Source organism: Micropterus salmoides, unplaced genomic scaffold (genome assembly GCF_014851395.1).
Source record: "Micropterus salmoides isolate LMB-PRFRI ecotype aquatic unplaced genomic scaffold, ASM1485139v1 Ms_hic_scaffold_22, whole genome shotgun sequence".
Lineage (NCBI taxonomy): Eukaryota > Metazoa > Chordata > Actinopteri > Centrarchiformes > Centrarchidae > Micropterus > Micropterus salmoides.
The window spans coordinates 9,403,883-9,429,193 of record NW_024041373.1 but is presented as its reverse complement, the minus strand read 5'-3'; the positions used below and the strand labels follow the sequence as shown (position 1 = coordinate 9,429,193).

General features: G+C 41.7%; 1 protein-coding gene across 9 annotated transcripts in view; it reads right to left on the bottom strand.

Annotated features, from left to right (window-relative positions):
• The window catches only part of LOC119916954 (signal-induced proliferation-associated 1-like protein 2), a 75,874-nt gene that overhangs the window by 20,974 nt on the left and 29,589 nt on the right, over positions 1 to 25,311 (bottom strand). For all 9 annotated transcript variants that reach the window (XM_038736956.1, XM_038736955.1, XM_038736957.1 and 6 more), the window contains 8 exons: positions 22,710 to 22,843; positions 21,201 to 21,389; positions 16,100 to 16,274; positions 15,761 to 15,864; positions 14,168 to 14,325; positions 13,026 to 13,602; positions 7,926 to 8,200; positions 1,702 to 1,956 (listed from right to left, as the gene is read on the bottom strand). In XM_038736956.1, the coding sequence (XP_038592884.1) occupies positions 1,702 to 1,956; positions 7,926 to 8,200; positions 13,026 to 13,602; positions 14,168 to 14,325; positions 15,761 to 15,864; positions 16,100 to 16,274; positions 21,201 to 21,389; positions 22,710 to 22,843 (1,867 nt within the window). The remainder of the gene's footprint in view (positions 1 to 1,701; positions 1,957 to 7,925; positions 8,201 to 13,025; positions 13,603 to 14,167; positions 14,326 to 15,760; positions 15,865 to 16,099; positions 16,275 to 21,200; positions 21,390 to 22,709; positions 22,844 to 25,311) is intronic.

Sequence of the window (25,311 nt, the reverse complement as noted above, 5' to 3'; positions counted from 1 at the left end):
AAGGTGTCATATTTTACGGTGCCAAGTCTGGATTCAGCTATATGTGTGGATGGAAAATGATGCTTTATTTAAGATTTCAGGAGTCATATGCGCCTACAGACCAGTGGTTCCCTACCTCTTTTGTCAAGCGTCCCCTCACAGCCCTGTCGGATGAACTCAAGTACCCTTTCACTGCCACCACCTGTCATGTTCCAAACATGTTCATTTGAATTTACACAGTGTTGTTATTTAACACTATGATGTTGTTATTTAATGTGATAATAGGTAATGATACAAATGTGGATTTTGTTACGATAATGTTTTAATCAACCGAATGTCCATGTTTAGGTCAGTTTGGTCACGTTTGCATTCATACTATTATCACTTGGAATGGCAGAGTCTGGATGTCACAACTTTTCATCTATTACTTCTAACTAACTATTTCAATCTTTTATCAATTCGAATCTTTTAAAGTTAACAGAAGTTGCAGAATTGCCCCCTGGTTGGCAATCACTGATGTACAGTATACACATGTTCAATATTTCTTCTGCATATTTCTCTACACAACATGTATAAGCTAAGAAAAAAAAACCATAATAATATAATGTATATGTTGATTTATTTTTCTAGAATATTTGACAATATAATATTCCCCTCCTGTCTCTCTCCCTCCCTTTCAGTCCTCCTTTATCCCCCTCCTCTACTCCCACTCCCTCTGGGTGGCTACATATCGTGGTCCAGGGAAGAGCACTCTCTTTGTTTCTGCAGTAATTGGATGAGATGAGCTGAGCTGTGTCAGTGTCCCCCATCACCTCCTCCTCAGCAGGGTGCAGGAAGAGGGAGGGAGAGGGGAGGAGGAGGGATACGGAGAGAGGAAGAAACAAGCGAGGGAGAATGGAGTGCTCCCACTGCCAGGGACTCTGATTAGGCAGAGAAGGCAGCCATTATCCCAGTGTAGTCAGAACAGGCAATGGGGGTGTGGAGGGGGGTCGTCGGTGTGACACACTGGAAAGGTTATCATGACTTTAGGGGTTTCATTAGAATGAACAAATCACTGCTTTACATGGCTCAATGGAGATGTCCAAAAGAGACACAGTCTAGGACAGGAACAAAGTCTGAGTGTGGCCTTATCATCTAAAGGGAGATGAAAGCGAAGCCGTGAATTCATTGGACTAAAATGTTCCATTTATATGTATGCAAATAACTGAACACAATAACAGCCACTCAAAGTGTTACTGTGGCTCTTTTCTAAAAAGGCTGAGAGGACTGGATCTTTTGAGCACCATGATGTTTGATCTCAAGCTTTGCTCTGCCTTGCTTTCTGGAAAACCTTCAGTAGAAAGCTTGACTTCCAAAAATGTCTTAAAAGGATAATTTTGTTAATTTGCTTTGTTCAATTTTGCATCCACTTATCTTCCACACCACTGTTACAGCAACATTATTATTATATTATTGACAGTTTTACTTTGTTATTTTTACTCTCACCTAAGATAAAAGTTTAACATCTTTAGTTGGTATCTGTGTAATGCTTAAATTTTAGTCTTATTGTATGTATATTGTATGTGTACATATGGTACACCACTACATGTGTTGAGCTGCTGAATAACATGTGACCGATGAAAGTTGAGATCGTCAGCTAGTGGTCAAGGAAATCAATTTGCAGTTGTTCTTTAAAACAAGGATAAGGGAAGAAGGGCAGTGGAGAGAGGAAAAATAGTTTACCTGGACCCATCTGGCAACTTCCTGTCGAAGGAGGTGCTTCGTGGGATAGCTGCCTGGTGCTGCTGAAGGATCTGCTGGCACTGGAGGCGATCAGGGCCCTGTGTGGGCGAGCCTCGGGATAGAGGTGCTCCACCAGCTGTGGGCACCCGATGCCAGGTGGTGTTTCTCCTGAAGGGTGTCTTGTATTCGCAGGGTGTACCTTCGCTGTCGACCTTGTATTCCACCATTGGTATGCGGTAGAGCTCGGAGCAGCCCCTGAGACGGAAGGACACAAAGTGGAAGGTTAAAAGTTAACAATGAGGCTGGGATAAGAAGGCTACAGTAACATCCCAGTTGCATTGCAGTTTACATTCCTTTCAAAAGAGCCTAAAATCTCATTTAACTTAATTCCAAATAATATTTTCCACAAGCATTTAACAGTAAGCAGCTCCACTAAATGCTCCACTGTTTTTAACCAGAGAGTAGCTGACTTGGTCAGTGTCATGTTTGGTGCTGCTGAGCAGGTAGTGTACAGTGGGATCATCTGAACTGAGCAAAGCTGCATGTTGCTGCTGGAAGTGAGGTTGATGAGAGTGGACCTAACACTGAGCTAAAAGATGCAAAAAGGCTCCATGGAGATGAGAGGCCCCGCAGAGTTGGGTGATAATTCTTTGTGGATCCAACACTACAAGCAGCTTCTTTCACATTACACATAGTCATAACATAAAAATATTGAATATTGCAGCTTTAATCTATGTAAATACATTATGTAAATCTACATGGAAAGTTACAGTAATTACTATAGAGAACATCATTGACCAAATACCTTTAACGTATTAAATCCTATTATTTTACAGTATCACACAATTCCACAATAATTACCCAGCAGTGTGAGTAAGTATTAATTATTAATTATGTAATGAATCATAAAAATAAGAATTTAATGGCTCATTATTGCATTAGCCAATAAATCCACATTACAATGTTTTAATAAGAAATGTAATAACATTACATGTTTTATTAAATGTTTTTGCCCATTAATTTTAATTAATTACATTCTGCTACTGCATTACCAGACAGGTACAATGTTTTCAGTTACAGTACTTTATACTATATATGTATCACACACCTGTCCTGACTACACCAAAACACATGTTGTCAGAAATATTTAGCCAGAGCCAGATTAGATTCCTCCCTCCATCTCCATCCCATTACAGATAACAACACTGAGGATCTCTGGGATGGACCTGTGATGCCATTTCATGCAACATTAATCTTTGGGGCTAGGCAGAGGCTTGGTGTGTATGTTTGGAAGGATGGGGCGTGGGGGGTGGGCGGAGTGTTTACAGGGTGGTGGGTCAGGGTTAAACAGCCTGGGTGCTCTGCTAGTTCTCCAAAAGGATCCCAAGCATGACCCTAACGATTACACTGCCACCCCCCTCCATTTTCCAGACTCCACTAGGGGCTGGAAAGCTGTGTATACTTTGCTGTGGTCATACATGTACACACTGCAGAGCTTGAGGAGCTGGCTGATTGCAAAGGCTGCGGTGGGGGGGGGGGGGGGGGGGGGACGCGTAATCCCTCTTGGAGAGACCTTTTCATCAAACTAGGCCATGGGTGGCTGGGCTATTTACAGCCGACCTCCAACTGGAGCTGTTGGTGTAACATGATCTAAAGAGAAGATCATCCTTCGCTTCTTCCTCCTCCTCCTCCACCATGTCGTCTCTCACATCATCTGGTCAATGTCATCGGGAAGCTGGCCTCATCCATGATGGACTGTCAGTTGGTTTGCTCTACATCCTCCACAGTTTACATATTTATTTACTCTAGGTATGTAGCATGCATCACTGGATTGATATATGGGACAGTGAGAGTAATGAGTGGCATTCCAGCATCATAAGATCAGAGGTGTCCATAAATGAAAAAGAAATTTATATTGTTGGAAGAAGCTACTGAATGTGCACAATGTGCTCAGAGACTGGTAGTTTAAGAGATAAAAGCACTATCCTACTTATTTTGTTGTGTAACCTGAGGTCTTTCAGTCACTTTTGTCCATGTCAGAAGAAAACAATGCTAACAAGAGGGTTAAATCCTTCAGACTGTTTGTCAATTGGTTTTTTAACAGGGTCTGCTAACCCACTCATTGCCTTGATTAACTGTGCATGTGTGGTCATGCCAGGGTGCTACACATCATTACACTCTGAGTAGCTCACAGCTTGTCAACAGGAAAGGTCTCAGCTGTTGTCTCTTGGTCTGCTTTTTGCACCAGAATGACAAAGAGCTGACAAGCTAAACTTCTCCAGTGATCCTAATATTTTCCCTCAGCAGCCCTACAAGCTTAGCTAGAAGTGGAAATTCCCATCATGTTGGCCTGATGTAAGTGGAATGTGCTTCTTGTTTGTAATGTATAGGGGCACTCGGACTCACTGTGTATAAATCATGAAGAAACTGCAGGAAACTGGTGTTTGGTCAACAGTAAAACCTGAGCTGAAGGCTGGTGGCGGAGGAGAGGCTGCTAGACACATCCAGCCAGCCATAAGGAGCGGAGGAAGCCAGGAGCTGGTGAGAAATAATACTGTCTACTTGCTCTTGATTCCACCAAGAACTGCTGCTGCACTCTTCCAGCTAAATGTGAGGGGCTATAAATTATACCACAATGGCCTACATAAGCTCGCAGGGAAGGAGAACATCCAGTCAACCTAAAATTACAGCCATGTTGGACTTATTGGAGGAAATAATTTGACAACACAACTTCCAGAACTTGACGTGATATTACTAAAATAACCACATTGTTCATTTAAAAAAAAAAAAGTTCTGCTCAGTTTCTAGCCAGTTGGAGGTGAACAATCAGCTCCTTCAGCCATTGGCTCTTAACAAATTACAATAGATCAGTGTGACAACAGGACCTTAGACCTCAGTCAGAGTGCTGTCACTCTGATGACATGGCCAGCGACTGAGGGACATGCTAATCCATTCCCACAGTCAGAGTCCATGTCACAGTAAAGAGCCATAGAGGTTGTGACCTCCCACCAGCACTTTGCAGACCATTGTCAGGAGGTTCATTAAATAAGGTGTGCTGAAAAGTGTGTAGGATTAAGGGGAAAAAAGAAGAGAGAAAAACCCCTTTCAGTGATTTTCTTTGCAAACTGATCTAAAACGAAAGACCAGCTCCAGTGAAGAATGTGAGGGGATTTAGCTGAGCAATTTGTGATGCGGGTTCTCTGAGTTTTGGTTTAGCTGTGCTCTTTTTCACAGGGTGTCAGCATGGGAAGTGAGAAATCCGGCTTAACTTCAGTCCAGATGAAAATCCATGATGACAAGTTTGATGACAGTTGAAAGGAAAGGTCATAAGTGGCCATCTGAATGTCACAGGCAATACTCATTATCAGCACAGGGCTGTTGTAGGTTGAACTTCCTCAAATTCGGGTGAACTATCATTTTAAAAGTAAGTCTTTGTGATTAAAACTGAATTGAACAATATTATAATAATAAAAAAACACACAAAAGGCTGCTACTCTGAAAATACAGTTGCTTTTTTTTTTTTTACCGTTACTGTGTGCCTTGTAGTAATAATCCATTTTAGTCCATATTGTAGTGATCCTTTTGTTTATGCCTCCATCTCTGATGACCACATACCAAAACATACAATCACCGCCATGTTCTGTACATTACATATCTGTTTGAAAGAACTAATCTTTTTCATCTTTTCGTCATTAGTTTGATCCAAGGCTAACATGTTGAACTTGTTTAAAGATTTTCAGAGTGATGATGGAAAGCCTCTGGCATTGCACTGGGCTAAAACCACATCCTTCCTTCAGTGTAAATAAATACAGTACTATGTAAGGCTAATATTAGAGGCCTACCATGTCTCCACAGGCTTCAGGCTGGGCAGGGTAAAACAGTTAAGGCATAAGTAGCTTTAGGAGGTTTGGCGCAAAACAGTGCTACACAGTGGTCTAAATGTTCAGTTTTTCTTTAATTCACTAAAGACTAAATGATATTCTGACACCTTAAAAAACAGTAAAGAGGAAACACGCTCCTTCTAGCCCCCGCATGTGCTTATGAAAACATTTTTCCTTGTCATAGTAGCAGTATGGAGCCAGGATACATTGTGCGGAGGTCATGAGACTCTTGTCCATTGTTGTTAGACTAACCCCCATCTCTCTGGCCACAGGGGACTGACCGGGCCGTCGGGCCCCCGCTGAATTCCTTTCCTTTGAGATAATAGTTCAGAAACCGGAGCACTCATTGTTGACTGCAACACTTCATCAACTCAAAGACGCAGGAGCGAAAAGAGTTGAGGGCCCTCGAGATTCTTCATCTGACCTCTCACCTCTTGATTTGTTGGAGCTTTGGGAGAAAATTCACAGGACCCGAGACGGAGCCTTTTGGTTCTCATGGGATGATGATGAGATGCTGTGTTTCAGTAAGATGGGGGAATCTCCCAGTAGAGCTCAACAGCTCTGACCAATATAGTTTTCTACTGTAATACTACTACTATCTGTCACATGCATCTGTTGGCAACACCATTTAGCATTTGGGTCAAACGCCTCCCATTATGGACATACAGCATGATATAATGCATATTTTTGGGTACAATGCTGTGTAGCATGTGAATTTTTAAAAGCGTCTTTTATTGGCTGTCTAAAGTACCTTCACAGGCTTCAGTGGTGTCAGTGAAACCAAGACAGATGTCTTCCACTGGCTCAAATATTGTGTCAAAAGCTTCCTTTACAGAATCCTCTATCCTGAAAACACATCACCAGAGAGCCGGACACACGCTTGTCGATACTGAAATAGTTTTGGAAGATGTTGTTTTGTCTGCTTTCTGCTTCCCTGAACTTTGATTATGATTGTATCACCATGTATCATTGCAGATCGTGGTAAGAGGATTAGACGTCAGTTCTGCCAGAGAAGCTGCTGTGTTGGATTCACAGACGATGCACGTTAGCCCACCATCTGGGGGAGCAAATATGTTACTCCTCTGTTGCCAGACCAGAACGCAAAGTTGAAACACAGTTAAACACGTGCCTATTATGCAGTCCTGACATAATGACACACATGTACACACCACTGTTTAAGATCATATTCAAACAGAAGGCAGCTATCTATTAACATCATTTACCAAAAATATACAAGAGACTTAATCTTCTATAAACAGATTTAATCTAAAATTCCTCATCCACCAACAATTTATATAGAATCTTCAGCGATCAACACTTATTTATGTCCTTAGAAATGCACATGGTTAACAAATATACACACAGAATAAATGTAAACTGATTTGTTAATTGTTGTCCACAGGTTTTTAATTTCAATTACTAGCCAACAACACTGGCATTACCTGCATCATCACAATGAGAATGAGAGGTATTCTTTCTGCCCATTGTCAAGTCATTCTGCTGTGGTTATCTGCGACCAAGTGGGGACGGGATTTGCTTGTACACAAATCTGTCAGCCTGAAGCACAACCATAACCAAGATGTCAAAAATGTGAGTGTGAAAAAAGTGACGGATATGATTTCACAGGACTGTCTGTCTCTCACAGACAAAACAAGCAGACATGCTTTCAGAACAAGCATTTTACACAGACCTTCATCTCTTCCCATCACAAAAGATCGTTGGGAATATGCTTCTCTCTTTTTATTACAGGAGCGATGGAGTTTCCCCATGGGTGTGTGTTCCTAAAAAGTCAACACTCCCATCCTAATTGCTGAATAGAAGATTGGGCGGGGTTAGAAAAAAAATCTGCAAATGTGAGCTGTCAGACAATGGCAGTGGGAGATGAGTCATTAATCAAAATGCTCCTCTCATTATCATTAGTGAGAAACGCTGACTGTCCATGTCTGCGTGACTCTACAGCCGTGCTGGAGCTTTCTCTTGCAACAAAGCCACATCAATACAAAGAGATCCTCCTCTCCAGAGAAATCAGCAGAGAACTAGATCAACCCTTGTGCAACAAAAACAGTATGTAAGCATTCCTTTATGCTAATCATCTCAAACATGAGAGCAAATGTCAAGTTAATTTATCCCAGCTGCATGAAAAAATGAGAAAAGGGAACTTCTCTTCTGTTCTACATTCATTCATTTCTGAGGAGCACCTGCTTCTCTGTCTCACTATCCACAGCCAAACAGCCAAAATTCAGTAGGAAGTCGGCATATGTTGTGTAGGCATTTTTAGTCTTGTGTTGTTACAAAATTTGACTTTCCAAGTGAAAATAAGAAAACAAAAAGGTGAGGTGTTACCTTCGGGGGGCGCCGTCTTCATGAGGCTGGATTATAACCACTTTGACGCTGACTGATGTGCGCAGAAGGTCAATCATTTGCTCATGGGTGAGAGTTGCGACAGCCACCTTGCAGATCTCCACCAATCGGCTGCCCTGCCTCAGCCCTGCCTTCCACGCGAAGCCAAACGGCTCCACATCTGCCACGATGCCCTCAAAGTTGACATGGAAACCGAGCTGTCCGAGGCTGTTCCGACGCAGAGTTATCTCTGACGTCTCGCAACCTCTGGTGGTGATCTGGAACCATAATCAAAATCAATATGTTCATTATCTACAATAAAAGTACATGACGGATCCAGACACAATGACAGCAGGACTTTAGAAACACTTCAGTAGAAAACAAAGTCCAACACAGGAAATGGACAGTAGACTGTACTCAGTCCCACTGAGGAAACAGAAAACAAGCACGAGACGGACAGAGAAGAACTGGAAGTTGAGTGATCTTAAAATCCTTAAGAGCTTTCTAAGCTAAGTATCCTTCAACAGTGTAAAATTAGCATTTTTTCTAATAGATGTGTGTGGTTTTCATTACAAAAAAAACACACATATGCGCACACAAGAATAAACCAATTAGAGAAGTGTAAAAATCCTGTCCGTAGGCAGAAGTGCATGAGCATGTTTGTTTGGCTAATTCAAAGAACCTCTCAAAATGGAAGTTAATAACAGGGTACATCACAGAGCTAACCAATTTAGCCCCAGAGCTGCACAGAGACAGCTAAATCACACATACACTGCACACATAAATACACACCTGTCTCTATGGACTAACTACTGAAGCTCTGTATGTGCTGTGTGGGGAAGTGGGATCAAATTGGCCCCTCAGACAGGGATGTTTCCATGGAACCAAGTCTATTAACTAGAGTTCATTTCTAAAAAGGAGCACATAATTTATACATCAACACATAATCTGCATCAACTGGCAGCTGATGAACACACTTTGTTCATATCCGGTGTAAAAAGGAAAACTCTTCACCCTTCTTCTCACAATTTTGCAGCCCGAGACTTGAGACTTCCCCCATGGATACTCGGTGGACAGTCGCCACTTGTGCAATTGCATGCTTGGGTGTACTTAATGTTGGTTCTTGTCCAATCATGTACTTGAATGCAAATTAAGTTGCTCACTTTGCTCAGCGGTGGCCCGGCTTAAGCCTCTGCTTTAATGCAATTCAAGTTCAACTGAAGTTCAGGCAACCCTCTTGCATCTGTGGCAATTTTTCAGTAAGCCACGCAACCACCAGACTGAGCAGAGATGGAAACATACAACTGTAGACTATCTATGTTCCTTTATCATATAAAGTGACTGATCTACAGTTTCCTTTAAGTTTTCTTGTGACACCAGTGGGAAAAAAACTAACACTGCATCCAATGAGCCTTAATCACCCACCAGATTAGTCTTGGTTCAGTTGTGGGTGACTGCCTCCATTTGCCTGAGAGTGGCAGCTGGCTTCAGGGACACATTAACTCAGACTACGGCCTGTCAACACTTCACCAGACTCTCATACTGACAGAAATCCTACCCCGCTGTGTGAGAGGAGACTCGGGACAACTGTGATGGATGTCATCGTTAGACGCAGCCCTAAAACTTTATTAATTTAGGAAAGTACTCATCTTGTTAGTGACATTAGTTAAGTCTCAGTTTTGCAATAAATACAGGCTCAAAGATTCCATTTTCAAAGAGAGACAAAAGTGGTGGAGCACTTTGGTGTGATGACCCAAAAAATAAACAATCACTCTGCATAAAACATCAAGGAATTGGAAATGTAAAGTCCAAAAGCCTGATAGGGGCAAAGTCTACAAGTAAATGGCCTTAATATGAGGAAGACACTGGCCTAGTTATAAGGGACAATGAATCAAACTGCCCTTTGTCAGAAATTCATAACGCCTAAATAATAGCTTTCTAAATGCCTTCATCAAAGCCCTTCATTCAGTCCATCCAGAAAATGTATGTATCCAGGTTCTCCTTTAAATGGCTAGAATCCATAATGGCTGAATCTAACAGGACACACTTTATCTCACAGGAGGAATTTGTGGTCAGTAAAGTTATTTAGATAAGGATGGTGACATGAAGGATGGTAGCGCGGATGTGCATGCGTTTCTTGTCCAGTGTTTCCCAATGATGGACTCGAACGACTGGAGACATAAAACTAAGACAGTGCCCCGACGAATCAGCCTCAAATCTGTTGTCAAGTTGTGTTGAGGGCGTCAGTGAGAGGTCTGACAGCCAGAAGCAGCTTTGACAATGATGACACTGATGACACTCACTGAACTCGCTGAAGCATTTATTGGTAAAAACCAGGGCCACTCGTTTCCTCTGAGCTGTGTATCTGTGATACTCACAGGAATCAATATGTAAATCTACAGTGGACAATTTTGCTTAATTTGGACAACAGTAGCCCTAGCAAGACATTAATGCTAGCAGTTACTCATAAAACCTCAAAATGGTACCGACTAGTTATGATTAATTGATTAGGTGATTGACAGGAAATGAATCAATAACAAATATGGCAATCTATTAATCATTTAAATTGTTAATTAAGCAACAATGTTAAATGTGGATGAGATTTTGCTGCTTTTCTCTGTTATATATATATAATAGTAAATATGATGTTTTTAGATTTTTGAGTGTTGGTAGGACAACAAGTTTTTTTTAAAACTACTTTTGGACATTGAATACAATAAAGGACCAAATGATTTATCAATAATGAAAATAAACTGTTTGTTGCAGCCCCAAAAATTTTCACACACACACACACACACACAAAATGTGAGAGACTGCCTGTACATTGTTCAGGAAACCAAAAAAGAAAAATAGCATATATGGCAGTGGCACCCAAGCCGAGATGACTTGTCTCATAAAAGCAGAACACACGGCCACCCGGCCCAGCTATACCCCGGAGAGCAGGATGTTATCACAAAGCTTTTAGTTGTGCTCCCACACTGGGGTCCTCTGTGAGTTACAGTGGGCAATCTGTTCTCTCTGGTTCACATTACATCACAGGTCCGGCAGCCTGTAAATCCTCCCAATGAAACATGATTCGAGTCAACCTCTGAGACATTATGGACACCTTTGGGACAAAGCATGCATAGTCAGCTCATACCCAAATGTGCCAATTGCTGCTGCTGCTCCACTGTCTGTGTGAGGACCACAAATAGCCACCCACTTATTAATACTTATTCTGAGCTTTTCCTGTGAAATATCCCTCACAAATCCCATGGGTAAGTGGACAGTAAGTGTGACAGGATATTAGCATAGTTAATGAGGAACTGATGTCCTTTGGCTAATCACAAATGCTAATATATCCTGCTCTGTCCTTTCTTATGATGAGTGGAGTAGACACTGAATGACATCCATGTCCTTTTAAGATTAATTATGGTAAATACTTCTTCAGGATCTTGGGCGGTTTTTGAGGTGGTTGTGCTATGCAAGACCTTTGTGCCCATGTACATGTTTACTTTCATTCATCCTCCTTTCTGAGCTCTTCATAAAGTAGTTCATTGTAAAATGTGATAATAAAAAAATGTGCAGTTATTTCTGCCTCATAATCCTCAGAAGACTGAGGTTTCTTGTTCATGTTTTTAGCAGAAATGATTGTTGGCTAAATCATTGATATGCTAGCTAGGGGCTGTTGGAATTTTCAACACTGTTGCCAAAGGGATAAGTGGAGGAGAGTATGCAGGCAGAAATAAGGTCATGCACAGCTCAGGTTTGGATTTTGGGATTCAACATCAATGTTATTTAAATGAAACAAAAGGTTGCCTGATTAGACGTTCAGCAAACAAATGATGGAAACTAGAACAGGAAAAGCAAGCCTATGCAGCAACACAAGGAGCGGAAACAAGGCATTGGATGCCAGTGTCCAGGCTGAGGAACCAGGTGTTTTGACCTACTTTTTCTGAACTTGAAGGTAGATAAGAGTCGACTGCCCCCAAAAATCACACAAAGTAATCGGGAGCACAGAGATGGAAAAGGCAGAACTACAAAATGGGGATGAGACAACTTGGACTGAGTGGGTAGCTCTCCATAGGAGTGAAGCAGTCTGAGGCCAAGTGTCCTCTATTCTTAGTCTGTCAGACCCAAAAATGTGTCTGTTTCCTCTTCAAAACTGGGTTGGTGTCCTGTTTAAGCTGCCTCCTCCTGTACCTGCACCCAGAAATCCGCAAAATCAAGACTGGGCCACAATCGCATCATCGCTAATCTTTCACTCCATTAAATTAACGGTCTGCAGCGAGGAGCAGCTCCGGCTTGGTTTTGTTTTTTTTTTATTAAAGTGCTGTGATGTTTCATAATGGTTTATCCTGATCAAGTGCAAAAACAACATCTGTACTTAAATGTTTGAATGTACATCTCTGCTGATTCTGTGTGATGAGCTAAAGGAAGCTATCAACAGGAGGTCTATAATACTCTCTGGACTTGACACACCTGTCTCTGTACAACAGAAAGAGGAACAGGGAGACAGACGAGGAGAAAGTAAAACACATACGGTTTAGTTTATGTATTCTTACAATGTTATGGAAAAAGGCAGTGAAAGAAGGAAAGAAAATCAAATACTGAAATCTCAGTATAGAGTTGCAACATATGAGACTTGACAGGATAGATGTAGGTTAAACAAGCAACGGTTCTGCTGACATAATGATGAAAATAAAATAACAAGGTTTGTGGTAAGTAGTAAAGCTACGATGGCAACAGCAATATTTAGAGAATGCATTGTTTTACCGCAGAGAGACCGCAACGATCCCAAAGAAAAAATGCCTCACTACGCCATTTAAAGTAAGCAGCCGTTTTCCTGCATATGCCATGCAGCTTATGTGTGAAAACTCATAATAGATTTACTGGGCAATTCTGATGACAGACTACTCCATGTTTCATGGGAGTCACTTTATGGGCAGGACATACTGGTGAACTCCTTTTGAAAACATTATTAGATATTGGGGCTAAAACTTCTAGAAGGATGTTTTCATAAACTTAGAAGCTATTTAATCAGGTGACAACAAAGTGGCAATAGCAAGGACTGTGAGAATCATACTACACCTCTAAGATGACAGATTATTTCAAGGATCTTACCTCTAGTCTTTGCACCATCTCCCTGATGTCTTCTCCGCAGTTGTCGTGGGCCGACAGCATAATACACTCCCCGCGCTCATAGAAGATCTTAATGCTCATAATCCCTGAGGTCCATCCAATGACGTCACGACAAGAGCAGTTGAAGACCACATTTTTTGATTCTTCCTCGATGAGCACAATAAACTCATTGGATATGCCGAGCAAGCAGTCCACGTCCATTGACTGGCCAAAGTCCCGGGCACGGACGCTCCAGGTGATGGCTCCCACACTGAACAGATGTGCATCCTTCCTGGGTTTCACCTTCTCCTTCTTTTTGGCTCCGAGGGTGATGAAGCTGAATTTGACAGCATTGTCAATAGTAGCTGTACTAACAAAGTTCTCAGCCAGGTCCTTCAGGTACTCCTGCCGCGTACGAGTTGCCATGGCTCGGAACTTCTCTGACTTGTGTGCTGCATTTTCTCCATTGATGACCTTGGCAAGCAGAAAGTCCCTGAAAACTGCTGACTTTGGGAAAGTTACAGACTTGGGAATAGGAGGGCCAAAAGGAGGCACATCTTTAGATCTGGACACGGCCACGCTGGAAAACAGTATGGAATCAATAAAGCAAATGTAGTGATGACAGTTAAGAGGAACTTAAACAAGTGAAGGAGTATTGAACTGTATGTATAATGAGCAGCCATATGAGTGTTGGAATTACATGCCTTTCGGGGAAATTATTTCTGGTGGGAAGACTGAGAGGAGCTCAGACTAATCTTGCTCTATTTAACAAATGCTATGTTATTAACAAGAGTCATCTTGACTTCAGAAACACTCGAGGAGAGAGTTGTAAGTCATAATTTCAAGGTGTCTCTGAAGATAATAACTGTATCATCACTGAACAGATCAAAAGAGCATTGCGATTCCTGCACATTACTATGAAGGCATGACAGAAACCACAGAAAGCACTCAGCAGGCTATTATTATTCTTTCAAATTAAGTACTCTTAAAAGTTCATGTAGAGCAATTTGGCATGAAGACATGTATGCGAAGCATACCAAAAGAAACACATCCCCCTAAACTGTCTTGAGGATATTATTATTATTTGCTTCTTATCCCAGGGTAAGGAGAGCCTTGCAGGTGTGGTGTGTGCTTGTTCTATTTACCTGTAGCAGACGTTATCAGTGCAGGGGTTGTGGACTTTGACGATAACAAACACATGTTGGAAATGAGAGCGGATGTGTTTTGGAGTGAAAGGAAGGGCTCCGGGCTCCTGGAATACTATGGTGACGATGTCATTGCCAATGTGCCTCTTCCTTAATAACTAAGAAAGGAGGGAGAAATTTGAGTCAAATACAAGGAAAAGGCATCACATGAAGGGTGAATATTGTACCATAGTGTAAACAGATTTATGACCATTCATTCTTTAAGATTAAGTTTAAAATGAAACCCATTCTCTTTTTTTTGTTTTAAAGAGGGACTATATATGTAGGTTTTATTAAACAAAAGGCCATGAGTGAAAATGATAGGATTTGGGTAAATGACAAAACAAAGTACAAGTAGAGAAGACAAAGGCATTCAAAAGGCATTCTGCTTATGTAGTAAATGTTTTATTATAGGGAGAATGTGTTACACTGTGATGCTTTAAGGCGTAGCTAAACCATCTTGGGCCAAACTCTGCAGGAGAACACCACTTGAGCAGGTTGATTCTTCCCACTCTGAAAGCATGTGAGTGCACAAGTCAAGGAAATCCCCATAACAATTTAATGTCAAGTGACAAATTCCATGTAATGTCTGTGGCATCAGTACCAGCACCACACCGAGCACAACGCCAAACTATTTACAGAGCTCTAAACACAACTGCAGATTTACTAAGCGATACAGCTTCGTGTCTTGATTCTGAAATGTTATGTTTGACCTCAAAATAAAGGGCTTTTTTGGGTGAAGGACATATATTCCCCCAAACCCAATTTAGACTGCTTGTATTGTTGGATTGTGCAGATAGTTAACCTCATTCTTTGGCTGCTATAAAGTTGTCACCGAGGGTCAGCAAGAGCCTGAAACAAGCAGGATTAGAGGGTCCAGAGGTGAATTGGAAAGGATGAATGGATGAGTGAGGTGAGCTCTGCTTTGGCCTGCTAGAAGATTAGCACCAGGGATTAAATTTAATTATCCCAATTCATGAAATACAATTGGAGGAGAAGAAAGTGAAAGAACCCCCCACCCCAATCCTGCCTATCTGACTTTTTAGATGCACGTGATAGATTTGGGTCTCTGCAGTGTTTCACTGTACATCCTGCCTCTGACACACTTACCAGATGAACCCACATGTTGTTATTATGGGCTCAAAAAGTACTCCCATACAAGCAGTGAAGAGACTAAGATGGTGAACCTCTTTATCGGTTATTGCTTTATCGGACCATTGCTCTCCAGTCCACCACTACATCCACTTAATTCCACTTGTTAGTACAGACACGGAAGCCCATCTAATATCACGTCAGGTCCAGCCCCTGGGGAGGCATTGATTAAAATCCTACTATGGGGTACAGTTACCATGGCAATGTTCATGCTCTCAACTGATAAGTCATTGCCGTGGAAAAATGAGTAACTAGGGAAGACGGAAAGGAGTCCGGATTGAAGATATCCTCAAAGAAAGCTGGTCAGGGACCACCATTATCCCCATTAGACTCTGGCTGACCACACAGTAAAGAAAACATGGTGGTCGGCTGGACAGGATAGAGTGTGTGGAGTTTACTGACCTGCTGTCTGTTGTTGGGTGTGTAGGGGAGCATGGTGGAGACGTGAAACATCAGCTCATAGTCCTTATATGTGGTGTAGAGAGAATGCGTCCCTGTGGAGTCCGCTGCAACACAGGTCAGGCAAGTAAAGGTCTCAGGCCTCATTATAAAAGGGCCACTGTATTAGATAAGCTGATGATGTAACTGAACAGATGTCAATTTTAAAGATATATAGGCTTAAAAAACATTAAGCACTATGAAACAGAACAGAGTATCTGCACTCAGCAGGATTAGAAGTGTGTGGACTTGCACTTTGGGAATGTTTAGTTTGATATGCGTGTAATGTGTGTTTTATCTCACTCTTGTTATCCAGCTGAGCTCTGTACTTGGTGAAGCCTTTGAGGCGCACCCTCTGGCCGAGCAGATCCAGGAACTCCTCCAGTGCTGGTCCAGCACTCTCGTTGTTGTACATCTCCTCTTCTGTGCTCTGGCCCGCCTTGCAGTAAAGCACTCCCACCTTGTGCTGGAAGCTTAGCTGGAATGAGAAACATACACAGACACAGACACTCAGTGAATAAGTATCGTTTCCTGTCGCTGATATGTATCACACATCCCACTCATACATACTGTACATTATGCACTCAAAGCATGCGAGTGCCTTCCATCATGTCACAGCTAACGTGGAGGCCTTCATAACCCTTCTAGGTAAGAGCTGAAATCCCCCTTTGTGAAGTCAGGCCATGAACTCTCAGGAGCTCTGAGCAGAGTATAAATCAAGACGAGCTAATAACTGCAACATAAGAGCAGCTATAGGGCAACAAAAGAATGAATTACAGAAATATGGCAGGATAGCTTTGGTTTATGGCAGAAAACTCTATAAGCTGCCAGGAATTGCATTTTAATCCTTGCTAAAAAAAAAAAAAAAAAAAAAAAAAGAGACTTCCTTAAACAATACTTGTGTTTGTCCTCATTGTAGCAGTGAAATACTACTAAGAGGCATTGAATGGCAACAACATTGATCTCCTAACACCCCAGTAAAAATACTCTTGATTCAGTCATTGCTCAACAAAGAGAGCGTCAATAACGATAAATGTCTAATTCATAACGAGGAGTATTCATAGACATATACCAACCAGATCTCACAGGTTTTAACACTGCAAGCATTAATATTATGCAGAAATGACAGGCCTGATATGAACTTGTCTCAGGAAGAGACAGGAAGAAATAAAACATCCGGAGTGATTGTTCTTGCAAGGTGAGAGTGAGAGCTCTCTCCACCGACGTGAATCTTTTATGGCTTACAGCTCCCTGATGCTGGCCCAAAAAAGAAGAGTCGGGGGGGTTGGTGGGGGTGGTGGTCCAATATTCACAGCTGTTAACAGTGAAATCTTTAACCTGGGTGAATGTGTCAATAAGCCAGACGAAAAGGTTTCTCAGAATGTGAATGCCAGCAAATGATCTATATACCAGAAACAAAGTGGAACTGTCTTTTTTCTCCGTTACAGGTTCACGGTGTGCTCCTGACACTGTTGCCATAATGACTTCCTCTATCAGGCAGGCTGCTCTGCACTAAAGATCCTGCAGTGAACTATTATACCATCAAGCACAGTGGAAAAGGCATGATGTGCAGTGATGTGGTCTTCTATTTTTCATCATGCATTATGTGGACTCACTTAACCTCCTGCTCCTCTTAACAGACTGGCCGACGGCAAGGACAATCGCATTGCCCTTTGGTGCAAATTTGGTGCTAACAGAAAAGTGCAAACACATCACACGTATACAGATGAGTAAGACTCCTGAGGTGAAGCTCATTTTGTAACCACCTTTGATGTGTTTTGTGGTCGCATCAGCTATATCCCATTTAACGCATCTGTGATTAGCTAAAATATTCCACTTGCTATAAATCGGAGCAATAAGTTGATAGAAAGCAGTAATTTTGTCTCTCTTTCTATATCTTTTTCTTCAATTTTCCTCTCCCTCTATCTGTACAGAGCTGGAGGGTACTGAAAACACTCCTTCTCTTTAACAAAAAAACAACAACTATAAAATGCAAAGATGGAAAGAGACCAAATGAGCGGAGAGAGAAATGAGGACAACGTTCCCCTTGGAGAGCTCCGGGATGCACCTGAGGGATACAGCAGTGTCCTAACACAACACACAACATCACTGTGACATCTGTCTGCACTGCAGCGTCCCGATGCAGCAAAAATCCAAAAATGCGGCTCCTGAAACCTGGTTACAATCATCATGCACCATTACACAAACATCTATTGCTGTTTTGGGGCAGAAGCGTTTAAGTTCCACAGCAACAATATCTAAAAAAGGGGAACATGGAATGTAGATGAGGGGGGAACAAATTCTGGTCACTACATAATTTCACCAAGTCAGTCCTCAAGTTTCAATATTATGACAGGGGGAGATTAATTTACATAAGGGAGAAGTGATTTTTTTTTGGCTCTGCAACAGCCTAGACCAGTAGGTGGTAGATTCTCTTGAACTTGTGGAACGAATTTCATTTAAGACTGAATTATACTTCAGAGTTGGACTGTTGCTGTGGGCATCAGGAATGATTTATTATCCTGCAAAGGCTTTACCTGTTGACTATTGTAAGACAGCTGCAAAACTTGATAGACAATTGAGCAGTAGCATGCATTTATTCTTTGTTCACCTTTTGATACAATGCACCGCATTGAAAATAGTTTTCTAGGTCAGGAAGAAGGTTGTTTGTTCAGCATTACTGAGAGGGAAAGAATAGTAGCCTTTCTCTGACCTCTTCAATATTGTCTTACCATCACCACACACCATTATGTGTAGTTACATTTTTAAAAGAGACCATGCAGACACCTGCAGGCGAGCCATTATCTTGTTCAGATCCCTGCTTTTATTATCATGAATTATAAATTAAAGCTTAAAATGACACTTTTAATTCTGAAACCGATGCAGCTGATAAAACCGTTTCTATTAAATTATGTCATATTCCAGATTTTAGTCTTTAGATGGAAATAACAGATATATAGGCATTTTACATCAATTGCTTTCTTAGAAAATGTTATCTTTTGTGTTTTCTATCACCTAAAATCACATCTCAAACTCTGACTAACTGCCTAATGCTTTTCCCAATCTATCTGCACACTGTCGGTTCACTGTGATCTACAATGTGATCTAAAATACATTCACATATGCTCTGTTCTCTTCTTACATCCAGGACAATTACAGCACAGTCTACAACACTGCTTTCATGGATATTCTTTCTGCAGAACTGATCATGAGGATATTGTGAAGGCTGTCTAGCTCCAGGATACTCCCAGTCCCCCAGGCGTGCTTTCTGTTCACGGCAAAAAAAGAAGGCTTTTCACACACATATGCACACTCCAACACAAAAACAGAGGAATCCTCTACAGTGTGCATACACACAAAAAAAATCCTCAGATAAAGCTTTCTGCATGCGGTAGAAGAAAATGATGCACTCAAATAAACAAACAACAGGCCTGGCAGACTACTCTAGTTCTCGGTTGAGAGCTGCAGTTCTTCCTGTCCAATATTAGCTTCCTCTCATAAACACATGCACTGGGCGGTGAAAGTCCAGCTTGGTTAAAAAGAAGATTACGGGGTGCTTGGCATATTAAACACGGCAAGTGCAACATTAATGATTAAAACAGGAGAGTACAAAAATACTGATGTCCAAATATAAAACTGGCCTCCACTGGGCGTTTGGTTTGAGGTCTGTGAGGAGGAGTGCCAGTTGGAAGAGCTTTAAGCCCCACTTATCCTGGGCTCTCCTCCTCTGAAAGAAGTTTCTTAGATTACTTTATTGCACCCCCCCAACCATGTGTCAGTTTCAGTGTTTTATCAAAGTCTGTATCTGAAGACAGTCTCTAATACCAAAGCCATGGGGAGTAGAGGTGCGGAAGATGAATAATCTCCCGTATCAGCTCCTTCAGATCTGGCAGGAAGAACTTCCTAGAGCACTTACTTACAAAGTTACTTTGTAATAATTGGATACACAAAGTCTGTCATCGTCTTAAGTGCATTTAACTTGCGTTAGAGAGGACACTACACTGCTCTTGTTTGTGTGAGTAACACAACCTTAATATACAAGAGGGACATGGCTGACACTTTCTATTATAAGAGCCTTTCCCCTGTCAATCGGAAGGATAGGCTCATGCTAATGAATGTAATTACACTAATAAGCAGCCAATTCTCTGATAGTAAAATAAGCAATACCGCACTAGCTAATCCCCCACTGCTCCTTTCCATCCTGCATTTTCATTAGATGAGAAATGAAAGGCCTTAAGATCACACAATGATTCTATTTCTGACACATGCAAAAATAGCCCATACCACTAACAGCCATTTTATTCAAACAGAGATAATGCAAGATGACATTTACCACCATTCAGGCAGAATACCAAATCACCTGCTCCCAGATAAGTAAGTTGTCAAAAGTGAGTTACTTTAGCTTGAGTGTCCTATCAGCAGAAAATGTGTGTCAAAGTAGTCGATGCTAGCTACAGAGAGTGTGGGATTCATATTGATTCTTTTGAATCCAAGTGTGATATTGGCAGTCTTGTGGCTCCAACAGTGAGTCTGTGTTCATCTATAATAAGCAACCCACATATGGGATAAAAGGTTCCTGCTATTTGAAGTTAATTGCTCCCGTTTGCATGTATATCTGACGCAAATGTCAGAAACAGAGACAGATTATACCTTTAAAAAAATCCATACTTTAATATCAATACAGCCCATCATTCGGAAACATTATTCATAACACTGAATTTGGCAGTGATGGTTTTAAAATGAAACTACTGTATTGGAAAATCTGTGCGGAGGAGGCTACGGCTTCAAGGAATAGTTCCTTATTTTGGTAAATATGCTTATTTACAAAGAGTAAGATGAGATGATTTATATCGCTCTCATATCTGCCGCTACAGCAAGCAGCTGGTTAGCTTAGCATAAAGGGGGAAACAGATAGCCTTGCTCTGTGGGAAAGTAACAAAAACCATCTACTGGCACCTTGAAAGTTCAGTAATTATCACGCTATATCTCGTTTGTTTCATCCACATAAAACCCGAAGTGTAATAAGAAAAAAATAGTTTTGAAGGGTTTACGTGGCGTACCATTTCTTATCTGAACGCAGTGACTTCCTGGAGTCTCCACTGGTTGCCTGGCAACCTCACAGTGATGAAAAGACTCAAGTCATTTCATCCAGACAAGTATTAATCCTGCATATAACATAACCCGAACCCCATAAAACAACAAATTTTAGTTTTTACATTGTGCCTTTTGTACAAAGAGTAAACAGACGCATTTACCAAAATGTCGTACTATTCCTTTAATAACTACCGTTCGACAAATTTCCCTTTTCAAGACACTTAACCGCAGATTGGTCCAGTGCTGCAGTGCTGCTCAACAATCATCAGGACACTGTGGTGGCACATTGAGGACATCTCAGTGTACTCACCCCCTGCTCGTCCAACTTGAGTAGCTGCTCCGGGACCTTGGGGGAGTTGAGGGCAAGCCTCAGACACTGGATATTAAGCTCAGGGATGACATATTCGAGCACCTCTTTCAGCGGCAGGCCGCGGGCCGTCCCATGTCTTGCAGTAGATGGAATGGCGTCCTCTAGGATTGCTCCACGTAGTGTGGTCAGCTGAAAAAAATTGACCGATGGTGAAGTTTCACCAGTTAAGTCAACTGTCTTCCGTTTGTCTTGTTAGGTCTTGATGTGCTCAGTCGCATGTGCGCACTTCCCATTTAATATACCTGTGAATCAGTGCTTTCCATTCATTTGGATCTCATAGTCCGCACTTTGCTTGGGCCATTATATATTATTTCAAAATGTTCAAATTGAAAACCAGGCTTATACTGTATGCTATCTGCTGTGTGAGCCAGTGATAATCCTTTTATGTTATGCCATATTAATTAGGGCAGTGGCTCCATTGGAAGGCATTAGGAGCTCACATTCTAAATAATTAAGATTAAGCACTAGATGTTAAGTGGTATTTTACTATTAAGATCATTAATGTGCCAGTAAACGTTGACCCAAACAGTTTCAAAACACCCACTCTGTGTTGTTGTTTGGAATGTCAGACACATTTATGCCCGTAAATCCCATTTCCATCCACTCAGCCTGTGGACATGAATGTCAGCAGTCAATGGCTGTCCGACAGAGATGCTTTCTGAAAAGCAGATTACTTAACAGACTCAGAGAGGAAAGGAGAGTGAGAGTGGGACAGAGAGCGCTGATGCTAAATGATATGAGTACATGCAAATAGACGCTCCAGTGGTTGGGGAGTTAAAACATTTTCTGCGTGCTACTTGCAGGGCCACCATGACCCAGATACATTGTTTTATCGTGGGAGTGGTGCTTTAAACCAAGAATGGCACTGGATATCAGTGACATTTCCCTGCCTGACACATCTGTTGCACCTGAATTATTCAGTGAATGAGACCACCCAGCATCAATCAAGGAAAGGCTTCTGGGAGACTGTGCATCCCAGTTTGTGGATTAATCATGCTGTGTGTACACGCGCGTGCATATGCGTGCACGCGTGGATGTGTGAGAGTGTGAGCGAGCGAGGACGATCCCACCGATTCTGATAGACTGCCTCAGTGTTTGCATGACTGGCCAACTGAGTCACAACTGACAAAGAATCACTGGACACATTAGGGTACTAGGAGCAGATTCCTCCTCTTGTTTTCAGGGGTACTGAAGCATCCCTACACTCTTGTACTGCTTGACTGAGCCCCGAACTGAGTGACCTTAACATGTCAGGCTGAATGCAATATATGAGAAATATCATTTAAAAGCATGAAATATCCTTTAAAAGAATGTTCTGGCTTGTAAGTCAATTCTTTAATAGAGCGTTGGAAATCACGCAGGTTTGCTGTGCCATGCATCTGTAATAGTTCAAGGCTAATCTGACAATAAGCAGGACAGTAAAAGTGCACATTGGTGTATGATATTTACCTGACTTGTTCTGAAGGTGACTCGATAATTGTACTGCATTCCATCTTTCTCCTTCCCATCGTCCAGTCGCTCCCTGCGGACACTGACTGCCACAGGGCCCAGATTGTCATCTACGCCAAAATAGTTTTGATGTTCTGCAGGTCGAGCAAGAAAGATCGGAGTTATCTACACACAGCAGACATCACATTATGTGCTCTGAGTTGACATCAACTTCAATGAACTGAAAAACCTCTAGTTCCAAGAAATCTTGCAAAGTTGTGAAAATTGTCATCAGTACACAGAAATAGACTTGAGTGATGAATTTATTGGGGCTTTTTGTATCTGGACTCACACCACCACGGTTAGACATAGGCATACTGCTGTCATTCTATAGACTGTGCAGGAAGAAGAATATATTGGGAGAGACAGACAAGGATACAGACTCCTGGCTACATTTAAACATAGGACAAAGTAGTTACATGGTATGTGCCATAACCCACTAGGCCACCAGGATGTCCCCTCTGGTCAGGCTCAGAGTATTTTTGTCCTTTAGTGGAACATAAGCAGAACACTTTCTGACATTTGAGGGATTGACAAACCAACTTATGGACTTTGTTCAAAACCCAGGGCCTGTGGATGTTGATGCTGACTGAACAATTCAGTCAAGAATAAGTCATGTTGAAGTTTAAAGGCCGGATTGATACATAGTTAGATGACAGTTACACACCAGACTGGCACCACATGGCAGAGTTGCCATGTGGTGTTCCTTCTTTCCTGCAGGTTTGTATTGTGAGTTATAGTGATAAATGTAATAAACACTAGGGGGGCTAGCAGGGCTCTAGACCTTTAGTCTTGTTTGTTTTAAGCATTATAGATCCATTACTAATTTCCGTCTTAATAAATAAAAAGTAGTAACCGCCTAAATAAGACATTACAAATACAGTGTACTTAATGAGAATATTGTGATATAGTATCATTGTAAAACATAGATAGTTATGTGTGTATGAGTGTTATGTGTGTGTGTATAGGACATGGGCAGGGGGGAAGGGCTTTGCTCAGGGAAATACTTTTTGTGTGCAAACACTCCCTAATCCAGGGTAAAGCTGGGGAGAAAGACCTGGATTCAGCAGACAACAAAAGAAAAACCTCAGCAGGGACTCAAAGCACTGACATTCCCAAAGAGATTTCTGCAGACGTTTAGACATTGCATCCATGCAGTGCATGCAATGTAAATACTCTGATTCTTGTCATTGTGGCATTAATTTTTGGGCAAAGAACGGATCAGCATGAATAATAAATTTACTGTATGTCGGCAGTGCGGGATTAACCGTCTGAGGAATACATGGCTTTTCAGGGACAGTGGACTGAGGGGAAATGCTCTGTGACACATAAGGTCAATGGTGGTAGGAGGGCTGCCTATGTATGTGAGGGCACAAGAGATCCGGCTACCGACGGCACAGTGAGGGAGACAGTGTCGATTGTAAAGTCTTTTGTCGAGACATTTATATAACATGTCACTGGTCCTCATGACTTTGTGTTGACAATTTGACATGACAAATCAAAGTCATCCATTTTTCATCCGTTGGCAAATAATGCCTCTTTCCCGTGTGTCACTCCACACTTCAGAAATGCCTTCAAAGTCTACAGTACCAAGTCCTACACTCTATGGCCTTACTTTTTACATTTGTGGCACTAAAACTTAATTTGAGGTCACATATCTCCATATAAGACACGGTTTACATAAGGAATTATCAGCGACCCAGCCGCAACCCAGTCCCAGACTGCCCAGTGATGACTACTGGGCAGCAAAGATATGTTCTGACAAGAACCCATCATCCATCCATCCAGAGTCCACGCCAGAGTGCTTTCCATCGTTCTTACTTATGACAGATGTAAAGTGGCAAAACACTGAGCAAATAAAGGAATCTGCTTACTTTTGTAGTAGAATTAACAAATTACCTTATTTTTAACTTTACCATATAATTTTTTTTTTGGCATGTTGTCTTGACTGAATGCACTTGAAAGTCTCTACTAATCTCCACTAATGTGTTTTCTTAATGTTAATTCACATGGATGTTTAAACATCAGTGTGCAGATGTATATGCAGGGTTTGTTTTCACATTCATCTGCTAAATGGGGAACATTTCTCTGTGCTCACCTTCACTCTCAGCAATTAACACAAGGATGGGTGTGGATGAAACGTGTCCATTAGGGCAGCCATGGGGGGCAACACTGCTGTTGCTATGGGAAGGAGGTCTTCAGGCAATCAATAAGATCAATGTTCAGCCCAGGTTGATAAAAGCTTTCCCTAAAGTGGTGACACGCTGTCATGTTTGTGTGTGTGCGCGCGATTGTGTGCCTGTTTTTATGTGTGTGTGTGTTTGTGGTGAAGCAGAGGTGATGACAGACTTGTCTCTCCGATAAAACACCTCATGAAAAAAGGGCAAGGGCTACATCCCCATACTGTAAAAAAAGACCTCTTCTGTAAAAGCTATAACATCAAAATGAAACTGACGGCAGCACGGGGCATTTGGCCTGCATTACCATAGAAAGGTTAATACATAACAACACTACAGCAGTTTTGGTAGTGAGTGAGGCAACATTTCACGGTAAATGATATTCA